The sequence below is a fragment of the Pavona decussata genome, unplaced genomic scaffold (assembly GCF_977016875.1).
Source record: "Pavona decussata unplaced genomic scaffold, jaPavDecu1.1 SCAFFOLD_330, whole genome shotgun sequence".
Lineage (NCBI taxonomy): Eukaryota > Metazoa > Cnidaria > Anthozoa > Scleractinia > Agariciidae > Pavona > Pavona decussata.
The window spans coordinates 450,001-471,271 of record NW_028145718.1 but is presented as its reverse complement, the minus strand read 5'-3'; the positions used below and the strand labels follow the sequence as shown (position 1 = coordinate 471,271).

Here is a 21,271-nt window from a genome sequence, read left to right as displayed (position 1 = left end):
TTCTGGCCAGTCCATACACAAAGAACAATTTAATGTGCCCATCCAGCAAAGCACCACAAAGAATTGAACAGTTTTAAACGCCACTTAACGTGATTTTACTGGCCTCACACTGAGATATAGCGCTAAGCAAAGGTTTGGGAAAAGGCCTTAAAATTACACTCGCACGAGTGCATAAGGCGGTTGGTGGCAGTGTTGAGATATTTTCGCTGAGGCCAGAAGATGCGTGGAAATACGATCAAGTACGCCTTCTTACGAGAACAGTCATGCTTCAACAACTAAAATAACTTACAGAGGTCTCAGACACCAGTCAACAGCTGCATCAGTCATCATTAGTGGCTAAATAATTATATCCTCACAAAACAAACACATAAACGTAAACAGGTCAGCACCATCATCCCCCACTCCCACCCACCCCTCCCCCAGCATCCCCTGGCCCAGGATGAAATGACTTTTGACAAATTGTTGGATCTGTTTAGATTCGACAGTAAATCTAAGTTGAAGAATTATGATTTTGACAGTAGTCGTATATAAATTTTATTTTGTTTTTACATACGGCTTCCTTGTAAAGCAGGTTTATTATTTCTCTTATTGTAGTAGCTATTTACAACATTAATTTAGTTAGGTAGTTAGATTTTAAATTAAATATTGTATAGTCCTGAAGGAAACACCGTGTCTAAATAAAGATTTTACCATTGTCTAGCAAGAGATCCCCCGCCTCTCTAGAAACTTAAATCTTGGAGTGGGGGATTCAAGAACAAACCCCAGCTCAGTGAGTTTGACAACTTTTTGAGTTTGATACAACTCTGTGATAGATGATGCTTTACAAGCGTTCTAAAACGTCTAAATGTCTGATAATGAATGAACCGCTTTGTTTCAATGGATTGCAACCTCAAATGTTTTTTATAATCTTTTATTAGGAAGCTTCCGGTCACTTAATCACTTAGTCACTTGGTCACTATTGTAGTAACAATAGCATATTCATGGTTGCGGAATCTTTATTTTGAACTCGTTGCTTGTGTAGCCTATTTTCATAAGATTTTGTTACATAACTAGTTAACCAAACGCCATTCTTGAACTTGCAGTTGAGACTCTTTAATGCAGTGAGTGCTACTTAGTTGACTGTCTATTTTTGTTTCTTACAGGCTAGCTACCGGTTACAAACGTCTTCGTCTTAATTCTTTCTTTCTTTCTTTCTTTCTTTCTTTTTTTTCTTTTGGGTGCGGGGAGGGTTTTTTTTTTCTTGCTTTGTAAAGGTATTCTGTCCTACTGTTTCTTATCCACTGAGGAAGTAAAGTAATACACCGTCAGGACCATCATTGGTCAGGTCTGGATAACGGGTCTGTTTCTTCCGAGTCGGTCATGCGCACTTGCAAATGTGCCAGATGCATTTGCTGATAAAGTGGAGATTTCCATTGCCAAAGCAAATGAAGCAATGATTTCTGCAAAACGATAAATGCGACCCTAAAAAGACAAAAGATAGATTATTCAAACTATCAGTCAGCCAGCTGGTAAGTTTGTCGGTAATACGTTTTGCATCAGTACAAATTTAGTCATCCAATCAGCCAGTCCGTTACTCAGACAAGCCAATTTGGGTTAACAAATTAGCTCCTATCGTGATGGATTGTAGGATAGAAACGAACATCTTTATTTCTTGGAAACAAGATCCCCAGTGGCACATTTACGGATTTCACAGTAATTATTTATTCATACCTTTCCCGAGCACCCGATAACATCAAGACATTCTTTGGCGGTTGGTGTCCCTGTTCCTCCCCCAACTGTTCCAACAAGAAGTGTAGGAATAACAAGGCTGGCGTAAATTCCAGGTTCTTCATTTTCATTTAACCCTGAAAAGTACAAAAATGTCGGAGATGTGTTCGTTTCATTAAACACCCTTAAACCCCTCACATGACCACCTGGCTTGCTTATCGATCAAGCGGGGAGGGCCGGGCTGTAAGCGACGACAGCTCATGCATGATCATCAACATCATCTTGCCCTTCCCACTGGCGGACACAACTATACCGCTGTTTAGAGCCTTCAGCTATTTCCAAATTGCACCTATTTGTGAAAGGTAACACCCAGTTAGAGCTAGTTACCTGCAGCTTTAATTTTCTTTTCACGTCTTACGTCGAACACAGTCCAGGAACTTTCGTGGACAGAAGCCAAGTCTTGTCCTGTGGCAGCGAATATGCCAGCAAGCGTATTACTCGCGCCTTGATTGACGCCATATGATCCTGACCTCTGTGCAGCTAGTTGATGAGCATGAAAGGCTTTGTATAACATAGAGGAGTCCACCTGGTACATTTTCAAGTTCACTGTGAATATTTGCTAACATAACGAACGTAACGACGTAAATGAACTACAAACAAACAATCAAAGGCTTACTGACCAAGGACCTCTTCATATCACCCGGTTACTTGGACACGGAATTTTGTCTTCTGTTCATATGGGAAATTTCAGCCCCCCTACCGAGATAAAAAAAAAGGCGGGATTCTTTCACTTTGGCCTTCTCTTCCTTCGAATGTTGGTCGAAATCATCAGACACCTGTAAAGGAACCACACGATCGAATATATATCGTCTTCATAAAGTTTTGCAACCTCCATTCCCAGTTCTTGGTAAACGAATTCGTTTATCACTGCGTTTATTGTATTTCGTTGTAATAAGTGTGAATAAAATTGAATTGAATTGAATTGAATTTATCAGCGTCCAATTCAGGGTTTTTATAGCCCACTTCTTAGTCGTCTGGAGTGTTGCTATGAAGCTAATGTAAGGGTGTATTTTGGAATTTATTGTCGGGATTGAGTTGTTATTTTCTTTTCGATAGTTTTGGCATTATTTCTTAAGTTTAACAGTTTTGTTGTTTCTCTCCGTTGGTGTGTTTTTATAAACTACACTGCTTATATCTTTTGTGGGAACCATCTAATCCTGGTTCAGGTAGAATTACAATCATGCTTACAGCACAGTAAGGCTACGAGCTCTGTAGCAAGTAGTAGTTGTCACGTAGTAGTTACGAAGCTAGGCTGAAGTTATAGCCCTAGTCGTACTCAGACCCAGTTAAGGAACAAACATGCCTTCTGGGAATGCCTTCTAGGTCTTGGCTATACCTAGCTTGACTATACCTCAGCCAGGCGAGTTTACAACCCATTAGTTTTTAAACTGACTCTTAAAAGAGTTCCCAGCCACCAAATTGCCGTATCTCTCTACGTTTTCGCAAAGCGAACGCCTAACAGTGTTCACATGATTTCCAGCCTGGTTACTGAGATCTTGGTCGTAAAAACCGACGTCACGGTAACCAAGGTGCAGACCTTCTCATATCGGCACATCGGTATTTTTACAAACGAAATATTGCCGAGGTGGGATCTTGGTAACCGGGCTCATATGAAGAGGTCCTAAGACACCGTCCAAATTAATACTATGCATTTCGACACGCTTTGGCTTACGTCCACACTAAAAGAATACGCTGACTGTTTTAATCGAAGACGCATACATTCGAAATCGCTCTCAGGACAGAGAAGAGACATTTGAAAACGGAGCCATATAATGTTAGTGTGGACAACGAAAATAGATTTTCGGAAACACTAAAGTTAGAAATCCCAAAACATTACGGGTGGGTCTATGTCTCGCAATGGTTGTTGTTACGTTTCCTTGTAGTTTATCAGCGTATTCCAATGTTTCTAATAGTGTGGATGGGGCAAAACGATGCGAAAACGATAATGTGAACGCAACGGGGCGTTTTGAAAACCCATTAGAATGTACGGAGCCTAAATTGTTCCTTAAATTTGTTTTCTAATTCATTTATAGTTTCTGCAGGAAGGGGAACTAACAAGCAAGATCCATAATTAAAGTAATTCTTCATACTCACAACGTCACATGTGTTCGTTACCTTTAGAACGTTTTGCAGTACAGACTCTGTAATATAGGCTTCAGCCTGAACTTCAATTCCACGGCCTTTAATATAGTTTTTTGCAACAGCATTTTTGTCTCCACTAAACTTTGTATCAATGTAAAATTCCCGTATGTTGATATCAGGGAACTCCCGGGTGATCCTATCCAAGGCCCACTGACAGGCGTGCCAGGTAGTAACGGTGACTGCGTTTTGGCCAGCGGCATCTGCCGAGTCGTAAACAAATTCCATCAGCAGATCGCGACCTGGAAAAGAGATTTCGAACCAGAAAGTTCCTAACTAAAATCATCATTCAGTATTTTAAGAAACATACCAACAGACTTGATAATCTGTTAACTTGGTAGCATATTGCACTGATGTGATCAGATTTGGTGTAGTTCGATATGTCTATGTTATCACTCTAATTCCCTCTGGTATTTTGTGAGTCAAATGGTCAGTTGATGCCTAGGTTCCGTCTAGTGATCTTGTTTGTTAACGTTGCTATGGATAGCTGTGCTTTAACACAAGTGGTGTTTGTTCTCAGTAAACCAGCTTTACTGAGTCAGTTATAGGTGACACACTCAACATATCTTCTATTAATTCTGTGTTTGATTTGTAAGTAATGTTCAGCACAGATTGATATGAGTGATTGACATCACCATAATTTCTAGTCTCTCATTTGTGTTTAGTTAAAGGTTTCAACTTCCGTCTCTGTCAGTCTTGCCAATGTGTGTCCTCTGCCTGTCGCTGTGACTGATATTTTTCAGCGAGCAACTTTTTCATCAAAACGAGATCTTAGCGGAGACAATGTTAAACCTTGCTTATTTTTGTTAACTTCGCCGGATTAAAGTTAGCACGAAAAGACCAAAAGATGGAATGGAAAAAAATGCCAACACTTGTGTTTAATATAGTGACAAGACTTTGTTTATTTAGCTGAACCTGTTGTCAAAATGCCATATCACCCAATAGGCTTTCCGCAAAGTTTTGATCAGACAACACGGATCGCAAAAACAATTGCATACCAACAAACCAAGGCTCCAATGCCTGAAGTTTACAATGCTGGCTGACTTCGCTTGCTTTTAATTTAAGTTCTTCCAAATGTGAAACTAGCCAGAACGACAGCTTTTCAGCCTGTTCCATGGACTCGGTGACAAAATGGGGTGTTCTCATTATCCGTCTCTTGATTACACGTGCTGTTGTTCCTCCACACCTGTACGGATATATCAGGCAGTTTTACAATGAATGCTCTGCCACATACAAATAGCGCACAAATGGCACAAATGGTGAATCAGAAATTTAACTCTGAAGTGAAAGTTATAGTGTTGAAGTGAAATCGTTTTGGTTTTTTATTTTTTATTATTATTATTTTTTTTTGTTGTTGTTGTTGTTTTTTTTTTTTTTTTTCATTTCTTAGAACACTGAGTTGGAACTGACTCACGGGTTCACCTAGGTGGCTTTTACTTCAGACCTAATTCTCTGAATAACCATTTTTTAAAAACAAGTGAGACGTCTGGAATAAATTTTACATGAACTGCAGAAGAAAGGGTAGATATAAAAATCATTCATTAATCTTTCTTCCGCGGTTCATATATAATGTGTTCCAGACATTTTCATTTTCATTTTACTTGCATCCTCCACGGGTTTCGCTCCGAACCTACAAAGTGACAAGCTGCCGCCGGTAAATTAAAAACTTGTGAGAAATGGGTAGCTTCTTTTAAAAAAATACTTCTTTTTTTATATTTTTTAAAATTTTTTATTAATAAAATACTTGGCAGCCCGAGGGCAGAATTGCGTATTCACATATACAAAACTAGATATGCAAGTATTGCATATCTAGTAATCCTCACGTGTATTTACGTACGTGATTTAGAGCGGGGGTATGCGATAAACCTAACTTATAAGCTCATGTTTATACTTAACCTAATGAAATATATTATAAATGTGTTCACCTTGTGATTGCTTTAGCTCCTCTTGAAGCAGACGCAACGAGTGCTCCTTCTGTTGTGGCAAAAGGGCAAAGAATGTCTTCATCTACATGCTCTCCCTTGATACGAAGTGGACCAGCTATACCCAAAGGAATCTTAGCTAATCCTATCAGATTTTCAATATTTCCTGAAAAATTTTCTATGGTAATCTTGGTATTGTGAGGATCCAACCACTGGCCAACGTTTGATAGAGATGTGGAGGTCATTCTTTCAACCCATTTTCGTCTATCGTCGCAATCTTTGAGGTTGTAACTTCCTTTGTATGGTACCTTAGACTGAAAAGAAATCGTACGGCAAGTTAGTAGTAAGTTTATATTTCGCCGTTCCACAACAAGTGAATAGTGCTTTTTGCGCGCCCTGATTGGCTAGCTCGGAGGTGATTAGCCAAGTACTATTCACCTCCGAGCAGCCGAAGAAAAACAAGATGGCTTCCCTTTTCGCCACGGTCACTTTAAGAGGAAATTATTTCGATAAACGAGGCGGCTGTTAAAAAAAAATACATTAATGGCAACAAAGTTTGGTTTGACGGCATTAAATGGTAAGTTATTTAATCTTGCCAACCTTATATTCTAAGGCAAAATGGAAAACGATGCCTTCGTTTACGAAAACTGTCGAGCACTGTAATTACAATGAAAACAATGAAACATCTAATATTTTTCTCTATTGTGCCAACAACAAGACGAATTTCACACAACAATTGAAGAAATGACACCGGAGCAAGTACCCCCAAAAGTTTTATTTGTCCGCAAGAAGGCGAGATGGAACTTTCTACAATAAGAAATCGCTAGCTAAGCGCCCATTTGTTGGTATATTGTTAAAAATTAAGTTATTTTCTGGTGAACGTGATGGATATTTACCTCGCCGCTTTGCGAGGTCCTTCTCGGCTCGGTAAATATCCATCACTGTTCACCTCCACTTTGATGAATAATTGTTATGTAATCGACTGCTCTTTTTGGCTGATTGTATATTATTTTCAGTTTTTCTATCATCGACCACTTTAACCTCAAAACCCAAAGAGACCATGGGTATCCAGCTGGCTTGTGTGAGTTTGTCGCAGTAGTCGACCATGATAGGCAACCGTCCCTCTATCTCTAAGGAAAAAATCCGGGAAAAGTGCCATAACTGATTGTGACTCTTGAAGAGCAAATCGGATTTTAGCAGCATCAGCACGCAACAATATGACCGTATTTAGCAATGCTGTGCACATTAATTTCCTCCTTATTTGAGAACGGCAATTGGGTCACACTTTCTGTGTTTTTATAATAACTTCACTGGTCTACTGTTACTGGCCATTTAAAAAAGGTTGTGCAGGCGTTACACGGACATTGATAACTGAATTATTGCAGGATAAAATTAAAATTATTTTAACTCTATCTAGGAGTGGCTTTTTAGTGAATGTTTAATGAATTGACCATATTAGTATTCTCGGTATTGAACTGGCTCAAGCTTTCAATGGACGCTCTTGCGGGGAAATATATTACAAAATATATTTGTATCTAGTTAGCAGTAAGCAGGGTTCTTGTGTAAGCTAGTTCCAGTTCAATGCCGAGAATACGAATATAGTACATTGCGGTGCTTTGCATACCTGGCGTGAATTATTTTCCATATCATCTTTGCTAAAGAAGCGATTAATTCCAGGGAGGTGTTTTGTTATTGGGAGAAACTTAAGAGCTGCCTTCCCTCGAAGACTCCATAGTGTCCCAGACATCACTGACATGGCTCCTGCAGAGGAATATACCACTCAATCAGTCTTAGAGCTTAATCAAATTAGCTGTGGATTGCGGATCCACAACTTTGAAATTTATCAGCAGTAAGAGGAAGCAAATCAGTCAAATCACCAAAGCACCTCGAGATTACCAGAGTCCCACAGCGGGGGAGGGCCAAAGTGCTCTTGTTCAAGCCACGATTTCTGACAACAACAAGCCGGTGAGAGCAAAACAGATTATCAAATACGAATCACAGGCTATTGACTACGATTAGTTATTTTATTTCTCTAACTCGTGAAAACTGCTTCCCGCCAGGAGAGGAGACGGATGTTACTAAGCCACGTCCCTCACAGGTATTTTGCACATTTCTATGAAGTTTATCATGTCAACTTGGCACGCATGTGCTTTATTTTCTTTCCAACACTTTGTTGCTCGCTCAAATACGTTCTCTATTTTTGTCACTTAATCATAATTAATTGTGCATGTTTCGCGTAGTTGTTATATAGTCCTAACGGTTTTTCAAATATTCTGTAGCTGACGATAATATTAATGTCTGTGGCACCTGCACAAACCCACTGTAGCTAGGATAGAGGTTAGTTGGATTTTTTTATTATCCGGGATATCCATGCTTGCTATGACGTCACGTGGAAAGAAGTAACAGAGTTCCACTACAGTAGTTAAATTATTCTTCGCCCTTTGAGATAATAAATTTGACCATTGAGTCAAAGTCTCTGCCCGTTGATGTAATTGGCCGTTTTTATACTAGAGGACGCATTATCCGTCTGGACGAACTTGGGCAAACATTCGTTGTTCGTCTGGTTATTCGTCTGTAGTATAAAGACGGGCACAAGACGCCTTATGCGTCTAGACGAACTATCTTCCGTTGTTCGTCTTGAACGACGCACGACGGAAAATAGCTGGTCCAGACGGATAATGCGTCTTGTGCCCCGTCTTTATACTACAGATGAATAACCAGACGAACAACGAATGTTTGCCCAAGTTCGTCCAGACGGATAATGCGTCCTCTAGTATAAAAACGGCCAATATAATTCCTTGAGTCGTATTGTTCTTCCTCCATCGAGGCGAAACGATAGCTTCTAACCATATTCATAGATTCTCCCTTATTTCAGGGCCAATTGTATTTTTGAGCTGCGTGTTAGTCTATGTTTTTAATACCTCCAACTTTTGTATTTTGCGTTTATGTGACAGTAAGAGTGGAGAGTATAAATAAAAAAATGTCAAATGTCAAATAGATTCAAAATGTAGATCACTCGTTCACGTTAACCAGTCAACCGTTACGTCATGATCAAACTAAAATGGCTGCCTGCACTCGAAACCTCAGTCGTTCTCATCCCATTGAGATCATCCATTCGACAACGGTCTGAGACAAAAGAAAACTTCTCCAGCACAGTATTAAATTGTCGTTTGCGCCGGTTGACGCTGAACATTGTTCAAAATGCATTTGTATTGCTGAAAGGCGGCTGGCGATTTCTTGTTTATTCTATTATTCTATTTTGACTGTTTTGATCCAACGTGCAGCAACTTTGGAGCTACAGGATTTTTGCAGTGGTTGTGAAAACCTCGATAATGTTGTATAACATTGCATGGCACAAACACTAAAGATGCTGGATGTGCTTGCTAATTTGATACTACGACACCTGATCTTGACTCGATTACCGGCCGAATGAGCTGAGTGAGAGTCTACAACCTGCTACAACTGATCATAACTAGTAAACGATGTCTGGTTTTATGGTGCAGTTTTTTGTGCACTGTTAGTAAGAACCTGAACCTAGAGCAATCATACCATACTGGTCGCCGTCTATGTTCAGTCCGACTCTCGGTGTCATAGTGAAACGTGTTTCCCTGTGGTATGTCACTATGTGTTCCCCCGAACATATATCACTGTCCTATTTGCCGTCAAAAGCTGTCAGAAACACATGCATTTGACGTTTACAGTCAGTTTGAAGAAGCTGAGGGAAAATAACGTACTAGGATTCAAAGATACTCACCCGCTGATGCTCACTAACATTCAAGACCCATTCAACTTTCAAAGAATTTCAGGGTTGCAATTTGACCATACCGGAAGTGTCACATCATATCATCACTGATACTCGGTAAGTATTAGAGCAAGGACTGCGGACTACGGACTGCGGACTGTGGACTGGGTATAAAACATGGTCTAGGGTAAGTAAGTAAGTAATTTATTTAGGGTAAATGCGGATAACCACCAGAAATGTACAATAATTAACAAAGATTACGATTATTGTCACAAAGAAGATTTCTTTGTCCAATTAAAGGTCAGTACTTTTCCATGTTTTAGGGACTTTCATGATCAGGATGCTCATGGCACATTTCCTACCTTAGCATAGTGTCCGTTACACAGGCCTCTTGCTGCAAAGCACATGTCCCGGAGCAGTTCAGATCAACAGAGAAGTGCATCTCTGTTTTCGAACTTTGCGAATGATTTTCGGTCCGCCATCTTGTCTTAGCTTGCGTTAAATTCTCCATCACGTGGTTTGATTTTAGTTTAATTACTATCAATTAGCATTTTCCCCAAAGATTTTGCCCCTTCAGTTTTGATTTAAACTTTTCTTTGCAAAAGAAATCGGGGATTAGCGTTCATCGGCTTTCGAACAACCAGGCCTCAGTGGTTTGTGGGAATAATTGCGACTGGAACAGCTTGATCCTGGAAGCCCATGGAGTACACATCAGCAAAATGTACATACCGCTCCGGAAATTCACATATCGTAAGTAATATCCAAAAACGCTTTGCTTTTGAATTATGTGACTTACTTTTTGAAATGAAGACGTTTGCTAATAAACCACAGTTCGGTTAGTGGTTTAAAAAAACATAAAAACATAATGCAAACAACTCGCCAAAAATGATTCGTAATGTAAACATAGATGGTTAAAATTCTGAAAACGAAGAAAACGAAAAATCCCTCTTTTGACGTAAATTCAGCATCTATAATTGGATAATGGCAAATCCAACAAGAGAGAGCCCCTTTACATTATGCATAACGGATCGAAGAGATGCTCAACATACCGGCTACTAATAACTGTTGTACACTTGAAAACACTGAAATATTCGACGAGATAGTAATAGAGTGTATTGCCCCCCACTATTATTTTATTTCCAGAACATTTTTGCTAGCTTGCGTACGGTGGCTCATAAGGGACACATCGATTTTTTTCGTCGCAACTTAAAGGGGAAGTATCATGAACATTTGATATCATTTCAAAACCCAAAAATGTTTGTCTGACAACAGAAACAAAACATAATAGTCTAGTTTTGTCATAAATTATCACCCCAGCACAAAAAAAACTGTCGATTAGTGCCTCTGGCCAGAGACAAAGTAGGCCGGTATGGATTGAAACTTGAAAAATGTTAGGCTAATGCTTTTCAAGTTCTCGCATTTTTGTTTCCAAAATGCGCTAGAACAGAGTACGAGTTGTTCCTGTCAAGAATTGAGTTGATTTCTCTCCTCTCGCTGTTCTAGAATTATTTTGTAGCAAAGTGAAGGTCTTATTTCACCATTTTTAACAAAAAAGGTCAAAAACCCCATGATACTGCCCCTTTAATAACTTGCGATCGCAACTTATAACTCGCGATCGCAAGTTAGCTTATGATCGCAACTTACTAACTTGCGATCGCAACTTATTAACTTGCGATCGCGACTAATAAACTTGCGATCGCGACTTAAGGGGGCAATTTACCTAAATTTGAATGAAATTTAAAGAGGTTTTAAGAAGGGATAGAAGAAAGAAAATGATTTTTGGAACACCAACAGACAGTTGATACCCACGCAAGAGCACCCCGGGTTGTTAGTGGACTAACTTGGTATCCGTCTATTAGTTATTAAATACAACCCTAATTTTAAAACTTCACTAAATCTTCAATATTTCTTATTTCTCTTAATTTAACCAATCCTTCTAAAAAAAACTACTCCTCCCAAATATATCCAAAAATCACCCAAAAATTCACAAAATACCCCACAACACAGATTCACGGGATAATGATAGGGTTTTTGGATTGCTTGAAACGTGAATGAGAAATTGTCATTAAAGCCATGTCAAGTGGCAGAAAAATGGCGTTTAGGTGAATTGCCCCCTTAAGACGAACATTTTAAAGAAAATCGTTGACGTAATCGACATCAACCTAAAAGATGTAAAGAAATCCACGAGTTCAAGACTTCTGCCAGAGTTGTAAATGAAAACAGTAATTTTATGACATTATAGGACAAAAACAAGCTTCGCACCAAAACGAGGCCGTGCCTCGTGCACGTCTAAGAAAATGTGTCCCACATGGGAGGGAAAGACGCTGTCGCGTCTTATATAATGTTTTCAGCATCATCAGGTTTTCGGAGCTCCCTCGGCGGGTGGACCGGTGAGGGTGGGACTCTGCAGAGACTCTGCGCCCAGTAACTCTACCCCAATGAGGGGGGTAGGGGGGAGCAGAGACGGGGGAGCATTTTGCTCAAATTATTTTTCATTTTTTTTTTTATTGTTATATTAACATGTTAAAAGGCGCATTTTAACTCGCATCCACTTCAGATGGATGTATCTGGCACTGTAAATTCGATGTAAATGTTTAGAAAGCTATGTTCTTGTCCCCCTTTAATAACTTGCTATCGCAAGTGAATAACTGACGATGAGGTCACCGTTGCACGTGCGTGAACCCACAAAGATGGCGGTAGGAGACAGCAAGGGGTGACAGGCCTGCGCGATTTCTAACAATGGAAACATTTTTGATGTGTAACCTCTTTATACACCTTTTGCTGTTCATTTACGCAAAATATACATTCATTTACGTCAACAGTTGAAACTATACGGCAAATATACGTTCATTAGCACTTCCATGAACTTCATTAACGCGAATGAACTTTCAATAACGCTACTTGCATATGTATTAACATTCAATAGCATCCACGGATGAACAATTGCACCTTTGGACAATCATTAACACCAATAGAAAATCAATTGCACAGTATGACAATCAACTGCGTATTAAAGACATACAATGATGCAATTTGCATAGAGACGCACAATCAATTGCACCTTCATACAATCGTTTATTCGAAATGGTCAATCATTAACATCAACTGACAAACATGTGTGTAGTACTAACAATCAACTATGGAAAAAGAAATTTCAAAATGGTTCGATAGTAGCGGCAATCGTCAAATAATCTTCTTTAACATCTTCGAAGGCTTGAATAATTCTTTGTCGCTATTCAAGTAAGATTCTGTTTCTTTATGCCTTGATTTTCTTTGGTTTTTTCTGTCTCCAGTGCGTCTACTTGTTCATACAGCGTACTCTGTTTGTTGCAGTACTGTAGATGTACAGTAAAATGTTTTTCATTTTATATCTGCTTCAGCAAAAGATTGGGCAAAAAAAAAACTGTTAATGATAATGCATATACTCTTGTGTTTTTGTTCAGTATTTTAAAATACAGGTAACTACAATGAATGACCCTAACGAATATTTTTTTCTTCCTATTGTTTATTCGAAAAATACTAACGTTTGTCAGTTCATGTTAATGATTGACCATTTCGAATAAACGATTGTATGAAGGTGCAATTGATTGTGCGTCTCTATACAAATTCCATTATTGTATGTCTTTAACACGCAGTTGATTGTCATACTGTGCAATTGATTTTCTATTGGTGTTAGTGATTGTCCAAAGGTGCAATTGTTCATCCGTTGATGCTATTGAATGTTAATACATATGCAAGTAGCGTTATTGAAAGGTCGTTCGCGTTAATGAAGTTCATGGAAGTGCTAATGAACGTATATTTGCCGTATAGTTTCAACTGTTGGCGTAAATGAATGTATATTTTGCGTAAATGAACAGCAAAAGGTGTATTTTTGCTCTGACAAGCATGTCATTTAGAGATTTTCCTTTTTTAAAGAAAATTAGTGGTGGCTCATTGAAGATTTCTCGTAGGAAAGGCTGGTTTTGTATTAGGGGCCATTTTCCCATTAAAACATGTTTGAGATTGGGCACTGATGGTTGATATTGTGTTACAAAAGGCAATATTTGTTTGAGGCTGTTGTCTTTTTGCTTCAATGCCGATGACCTTTCTGATAAAATATTTTCAATCAGATTATTTGTCGATAGCCAATGCAACTTCCACTACTCTGCAACTCTTGGTCTACTGCATTTACTGCTCTTTTAATTCTGGAATGATTCCTTCTTCGTCGAAGCCCTCGAGATCTAAGAATCCTTTTTAGCTGACGTAGACTTAGCGAACGCCGTGACACAACGGCAGAAAAGACATAATCTCGGGGTAGTTAAAACCGAGGCAAAAATACTGTTCGATCAAATAATTTTGTTCATGGTTGCCATCTATATTCCTTACGGTTGGTAGATAATCTGGAAGAGCCCAGCCATCTGAAAATTTCAGTAAAACGAAGAGAGTGGTCAGAAACAAACGCTCACGGATGTAGATAGCAACCATCTTTTCCCACTGATCAAGAGTCAACACGCATACGCAAGCACGCATGTCCATGAAACCAAACATGTTAACTGAGGAAGTTGCGATCGCATGTTAATAACTTGCGATCGCAAGTTATTAAGTTGCGATCTCAAGTTATTAAGTTGCGATCGGAAGTTAACAAGTTGCAATCGCAAGTTAGTAAGTTGCGATCGCAAGTTAATAAGTTGCGATCGCAAGTTAGAAAGTTGCGACGAAAAAAAATCGATGTAAAGTTGTGACGAAAAAAATCGATGTGTCCCTTATGAGCCACCGTACTAATGGGACCCTGAGTTTTATTTAGATTGTTGGCTCCGAGCTCGAATTGAATCGCTCCTAATCTCTATATTACACTAGCTTGCAACGCACAGCAACTCATCCGGAACCGGAAGTTATATTACCCTCACGGTCTTGAAGATTATCGACGCGTGACCGACTTCGCGTGTGCAGATGTGCAGTAAATATTTTATTCTCTACGCGTGGACGATGTTTCCTCTTTGTTTTGTTTAAATTTTTACTTCACTAATTCTGGTATGATGAACGATTATTTTGGCAGCCATCCATAAAACTGAGACAAAATTAGTGAAGCCAACTTACACCGGAAGTCAATTGTTTCAAACTAATAGCCTTGTACATTCACTTTATTTTTGGTGGTTTACCTACTGTAAGAAGGAACGCAAAATATTCTGCGTATTCTTATGAGTGAAACGAATATCAGTGCACTCACAATAACCTCTGTTATACAGTACACCTACCTGTAGATCGTAGTGGTTGGCATACTGATCTAACTTGGGGTATAGATTCAAAATAAATTGTATTTATCTTTACGTTATCAGGTTTCCTCAGTTGTCGTGCGCACTTTAAGAGTCAAATTTCCCTGAATTTGCCCGTGAAATTTGAAGATGATTGACTCGAGTGCAATGTATAGTGGTTTGCAGAAGCCACATTTATGAGATTCTGGCCAGACTGAAAAGAAAGAAAAAAGAAGATAATATGAAATAAAGCTTCTTATTGTGTTTTGACTTTTTTATTAATTTTTTTTTTTTTTGTTTTGTTTTTGTTTTGTTTTGTTTTGTTTTTGTTTTTGTTTCATCTCGCTATCGACAACAGTTTTAAAATTTGACCATGTTACTATCGGCGGCTAGAGTTCACTTCCGGAAAACGGTGTTCATTTCCAAGAATCTGACTTATTGTGCTTTCGAGGTTTTTAATTGGACGAGGTCATAAGTGTGATGTTATTTCCTTGTCTCGTGAGTTCCGAGAATTCATTACCTTCTTCCAAGAATCGCTCAAATGTCTCAGAGCATGCGCATAGAACATTTTTTCGATTTAAATTGTAGAAATATGCTTCGCTTGCCAAAATACTAAGAAGTCGCAAATTTAAATACGAAATTTCATTTTCGTGTCTTATTTTTGCTTGGCAACAAATTAACTGCGAGGAAAGTGGATTTTCCTGTGTAGGAAAACAATTTTTAGAAGAAATTGAATAATCGTGCCTGTGGAGCGGTAAAGTATGTAATTGACAGGCAGCGAACTGGGTTCGTGTGTAAGTATGGCAAATCGTCGCCATCACGGACAAAAACCGAAATTTCCATCAAAACCGAAAGAAGTCGCACTAAACATAAACATTAGGGGAGACCGTTTTTCAGTTAGCGCAGGTAGAAACCGCAATCGCATTGAAGATTTTCAAAATCTTCTTCGAGCCCATGATTACCAAGTGGGAAAAGCGAATGATCCGACAGAAACTGGTAATGTACGCAACCTTAAAATCACGCTCAAATCGACGAAATACGGAAAAGCAAAATTTTTTGAGAACCTCAGGCGAGATTGGTGTCGCTCGATCTGCAGTTGTGGTGATTGTTTTTGGTTGGAGTCAGCGGAAACCCCTAAAAACACGTATCACTACAAATCTGATGACACAAGACAAGTGTTGCAAGCAGCTTCCTTCAGTCTTGGAAATTTCTTCGACCGCGGAACCTTCATAAGGCATTGGAGCAGTGAACAAGATGCTTCCCTTATTGAGAACGGAAACATTCACATTGAGTTCGAGCACGATACAAAACTCCTTGCGATTACATATTTCAAGGAAGGGCAATTGGAAGGCTTTAAAGAGGTTCGCATTGAAATGGAATACCGCCAGCTGGAAGAATCCGTCGTAATAGACGAGAATGTTCCCCAGGGCACAATCAACTTTTACTTTCTTCTTCAATGGCCACCAAAAGTGTTTCAAGGTAAACTGATAACTAACTTGTAAGCCTATTGGCAAGAATTGTAAATACACAGGGCAATTGAGGTTACAACTCTTGAAAAAACTGAACTAATAAGAATTTGATGTTTGGAATTACGCCTCTTACTCCCCGCAGAGTGAACCTGCTCTGAGTGTGGCTCTAGCTTCTGAGTAGATTACAACGAATTTCTTATGGTTCTGTTCGCTTTCGACATTTTACAAAATGATTTCTAAAGTTGATCGCAATTATAAAATTTGAGTGGTGTAAGATCAAATCAGCAATCTATCAGCAATTTGTAATCTATTTCAGCCTGAACCGCATACTTATCAGCTGAGACAAACTGACTTTGCGCTACCAAGATTTAACAAAACTACTTATGGCAAACATTCGTTAACATACCTTAGTCCCAAACTGTGGCATAGCTTATCCAGTAAGGAGAGTTTTTCAAGCAATCTTAATACCTTTAAATTGCAAATACGAAAGCCTGATTTATCAAGCCTATTAAAAGGTAGTTGCACTGGCTGCCATCTATGCAATTCCTAGACTTCCTGTTTACAATACTATTTTCACCGTAAAGATATTTGTCCTCGATCTTTTGTCACTGTTTGATGCATTTTAAATAGACTTAGTTATATGTATATTTTTTTAATCTTTTAGAATTTTTATACATTGTACAGTTTTAGATTCTTACTTTAGCTTAGTTACCTGGGTGTCCCCTATTAGCTGAGGGCTTACCGGACTGATAGTCGCTTTTATTGCGGACGTAAAAGGCTGAGATTATTGATCCTTTCGATTATTCAAATTCTCTCAAAGGGGAGACAGTACTAGTCAAAGATAAACATTACCTCTGAATCAACGAAAAGTACTGCGATCAGGACAAACTTCGGGCACGGTTTTTAGCTTTGCTTTGTAGATTTGTTTCCGCTGCTGTTATTTTCTTTAATACGACGAAGGAAAGTTTCTAGTTCAGCGAAAACTTACAAAGGTAATTTGTTATGAAGTTCAGAATTTCTTGCTGTTGTGTTAAGTCTTGCAATGACGTGGGTATCGTGGTTTCTTTTTCTTCAAATACGTGAACAAGAAACTTTAAAAAAGAAGTGAAGCTGGGCTCATTTGTTCAGTCAGTTAACTTGCTTATGATGTTGAAACTCAACTTGAATAAAGAAATAAAAGATGACTCAGTCTTGTGCAGCCAAAGCCATCAATCTGTCCTTCTCTGCACATATTTTTGTTTTATGGTATCATGCAAAAGAAGTATACTGTAGTAGAACAACATCGGTTCATGATTAAATTTTAGTAAAACATCTCACTATCATCGTTAATGCTGTCTTTACTCTCTGTTTTGATCTTCAGAGGTAAAAATCAACGAACACACCAACTATGACCGCCTAACAAGCTTTCTGAGATGCAGTCGAGAGGTCCTGGGATCCAGCTCAGTGTTATGCTTGAGCTTCAAACTCGATCCGGGACAAAATGAGGCAGATTCTCCGCTTGGACTAATGGCAGGTCTTTCTAATTCTAAGAGAGGTATACTAATTTCTTCAGATTTTTGAGGCAGCATTTCCGAGAAGTACACTTTTATTTTCGGTAGATACTCTTAGTAGGGATTTCAGATTAATAGAAGTCACCTATAGCTTGCAATGGTCAGATACCTGCACATCATCTGCAAAAAACAAACCAAGAAATACCGTATCTACCGTTAGGTATATGAGGAAATGTTCACCATATATCTATCTTTCGGGTTTCTTTATTTCATCATAATTATATTTAGTAACTTTGACTTCTCAATTTTTTCTCTCGTACCAGTCGCAGCAACCACAATACGCTGCGGTTTATTCTTTAGAATCCTTGTGGTAACATCGGTTTATGCTGCAGACAGTTTGTTGTAGGTCATAGATTTGTTCCGTCTTCGATGATTTCCCGCTCAGCAATATTCAATATTCATTGGCAAAATTAAAGACAAATAGAATTCAATTACAAATTTGCAAACTGCGCTGGTTTGGTTTTGTTGAACGCGAGCTTCGAAATTGAGTAAGGTTGCTACCTGATTACAATATTTTCGAGCACTTAAATATACTTGATGATTCACTAGCACCACTCTTTACTCAGTTCATACAAAAACAATGGTAGTAAACAATTGCAAAATCATAGGTCGAACAAGTTCAGGTCGTTTTTTGGGCATTATAGGTTACCATAGTAAGAGTATTTAGCTTTAAGTCATTATAGCTCAAAAACGAGCTCGATGATCCCCATTTCTTACTATGGAACTGTAATCAGCATTTTCAGATACAAATTTTTGCAAAGTTTAAAAAATCGCCAACTTAAAGTTTAAAAAAATATATGATGGCTCTGAATCCCTTCCTACATGTATACAGGTGGAGGCACCCATCGAAAGATGCCCTAAAACGACAAATATATCAACAAACAGATAGAGGTGAAGCCAATTGTCTACGTGTTCACTGTTTTCAAGTTTGAAAAATTGGACACACGCCTCTAAATTTTCCCTCGTTTTAAATATCGCGTTAAATTCGTTGTATCATTTTACAGGCTTTTCTATCTTCTTTGGGGCTGTGAAGACGAAGGCGCCTCGAGGGCCTACAGAAACTCCCGTAAAGCCCACCTTCTCTGACTACAAGGTCACCTACGCCTTAGAATGCCTTTTGTCCCGAGGCTACAAAACACGGGATCGTATTTCCCGAAAGTTTTATGATGTGTTACGAAAGGCCACGGACAGGTACGAATCGCTGCGAGATGGAAAACTTGTTCCTGTTCAAAGAGTCTGCAACACGCTGTATAGATTGTTAAGCTTCGTGGAAACTGACCGATTCTGCCCGCTGGAAGACTATCTGGAAAGTTTACTATATGGAGAAATGAAGCGTCTAATGGCATTTGAGTTTGAGCTGCCGAAACATTACGTTTATGTACCTCGCCTAATCATAACCCCGACCCAGAACTTTCTTGTGCCACCAGAACTGGTCGCCGAGAATCGCGTAATCCGAGAGTATGGGCACACAGAGGCGATGCGAATTGCATTCCGGGAAGAAGACTTTTCCAAGCTAGCGTCAACTCACCCAGAAGGCCTAAAGTACGTGTTACAAGAACGTGTTGTTGACCTTCTATCAAACAACATCGAGATTGGTGGCCGTGAATTTGAGTTTCTGGCGTGTTCCAATAGCCAGTTGCGTGACCATGGTGCTTGGTGTTATGCGACTGACGGAGAACACAGAGCCGCTGACATAAGAGGATCGCTGGGACAATTAAACGAAATCAAATGTGTGGCAACCTATGTGTCCCGGATGGGGCAATGCTTTTCTTCCACAAAGGAGGCAGTCACTGTCAGCATTGAAGCGGGTGAAAAAGTGGAAAATATCCCGGATGTAGAGGTAAAATACACCAACGTATTCTTCAAGTGCTGCAAGAACTGGAGATCTGGGACGTACACTTTTAGCGATGGAGTTGGAAAAATTAGCCGGGCCTTGGCCAGAAAAGTGAGTTTGTGAAAAACTGTATTAATAATAATAATTATAATATATTTGTATTAAATAATAATTATAATACTAATAATAATAATACTAATAACTTTGACAATGACAGCGATTATGATCAGGATAACCTTTTTATACACTCTTTTGTGTCAGCGCTGTCACTGTTCAATTTGAAGCCAATGCACGAAAACATGCCAAATATGAACGACATTTGAGCTAGACCAATATTGTTTTTGCACGATTGAATAACGATTTAAAAAAGGAAACAGGTTTAAATAAGCTGGTACATGACTTTGGCAAACAATACAACACAAGTAGGCATCTATGGTTGTAATTTTTGGTGGTCATGGTGGAGTAAATCTGAACCGATTCCCTTTAGAAGCAATGATTACTGCAAGGATCATGCTATATTTCATTTACTTTGTCTGTTTCAGGTTGCTGACAGCCTCGATTTGCATCCGATTCCATCAGCCTATCAGATTCGTTTCCGTGGCTGCAAAGGGATGTTGGCTATAGACCCCAGTCTTCCACACGGTGACTTCCTACAAATACTGCAATTTCGCAAGAGTATGAACAAATTTGAGTCAAGTCATCCTGCGCTGGAGATCTGTGAGGCAACCAAGCCAAGTTAGTGCTTTAATTTATGGATAACGTGTGTCGTGATCGCATAAAAAACGTCCACAAATATAGCATGTTCTATTTATTTATTTATTTATTTATTTATTTATTTATTTATTTATTTATTTATTTATTTATTTATTTTATATCCTGACCTTGCTATTTGTAAGAAATTCATAACTTGAAAAAGAAAACATATCTTGAGCCTCTTTTTTATAGTATAGAAATGAAGAAATTGCTAAAACACAATATGTGTATCCTTAATTATCACCATCCTAGAACATGGCCTAATGGATTGTTTCTTTCCATCTGAGAACAGTTGGAGTAGCCAACGAGATGCTACGTTCGTAGTAACCAGGTACCTTCAGCTGATTGTTCATGCTATATATTTTGTATTTATGTTTCTTGTTTAGATCGTCTGTACCTTAATCGCCAGTGTATCATCCTCTTGAGTGGTCTCGGAGTTCCCGATGAGGCTTTTATCAGCTTGCAAGATAAAATGCTTCGCAGTCTCGCGTTGATGCTACTCTTTGAAACAATAGCCTTGGACACTCTTTGTCACGCAAACATCCCCGGCGGCTTGAAAGTCACAGCTTTGTCACGCAGTGGTGTAAACCTCACCCGAGAGCCATTCTTCCGCTCTTTGCTCCTGGCAATCTATAAGAGCCGATTGGGTGACTTATTACGAAGAGCCCGGATTGCTATCCCAGAGACCCACGGGCGGTTATTAATGGGCGTAATGGATGAAACGGGCTCACTGGAATATGGGCAGGTTTTTGTGCGCTACTCAAAATTGGTCAGCGCACCAGGAAAGGAGCTTAAGACACTTGAAGGCAAAGTGGTTATCAGCAAGAACCCTTGCTTTCATCCAGGTTAGTTTGATACGCCTAC

At 39.0% G+C, this 21,271-nt stretch overlaps 2 protein-coding genes across 2 annotated transcripts in view; one reads left to right on the top strand and one right to left on the bottom strand.

The window, feature by feature from the left end:
- Nucleotides 1-503: 503 nt before the first annotated feature.
- Nucleotides 504-9,545, bottom strand: LOC146453435 (uncharacterized). Its single transcript, XM_085096619.1, has 8 exons — nucleotides 9,378-9,545; nucleotides 7,453-7,589; nucleotides 5,832-6,142; nucleotides 4,905-5,092; nucleotides 3,883-4,148; nucleotides 2,095-2,293; nucleotides 1,711-1,844; nucleotides 504-1,461 (listed from the first exon to the last, which is right to left on the bottom strand). Exons 1-8 carry the CDS (start codon nucleotides 9,418-9,420, stop codon nucleotides 1,321-1,323), a joined length of 1,419 nt encoding a protein of 472 aa, XP_084952745.1. The 5' UTR covers nucleotides 9,421-9,545; the 3' UTR covers nucleotides 504-1,320.
- Nucleotides 9,546-15,380: 5,835 nt separating this feature from the next.
- Nucleotides 15,381-21,271, top strand: part of LOC146453434 (uncharacterized) — a 17,022-nt gene continuing 11,131 nt past the window's right edge. The window contains exons 1-5 of the mRNA XM_085096605.1: nucleotides 15,381-16,280; nucleotides 17,631-17,804; nucleotides 18,825-19,765; nucleotides 20,197-20,389; nucleotides 20,794-21,252. Coding sequence (XP_084952731.1) covers nucleotides 15,602-16,280; nucleotides 17,631-17,804; nucleotides 18,825-19,765; nucleotides 20,197-20,389; nucleotides 20,794-21,252 — 2,446 coding nt within the window. The 5' untranslated portion in view covers nucleotides 15,381-15,601. The remainder of the gene's footprint in view (nucleotides 16,281-17,630; nucleotides 17,805-18,824; nucleotides 19,766-20,196; nucleotides 20,390-20,793; nucleotides 21,253-21,271) is intronic.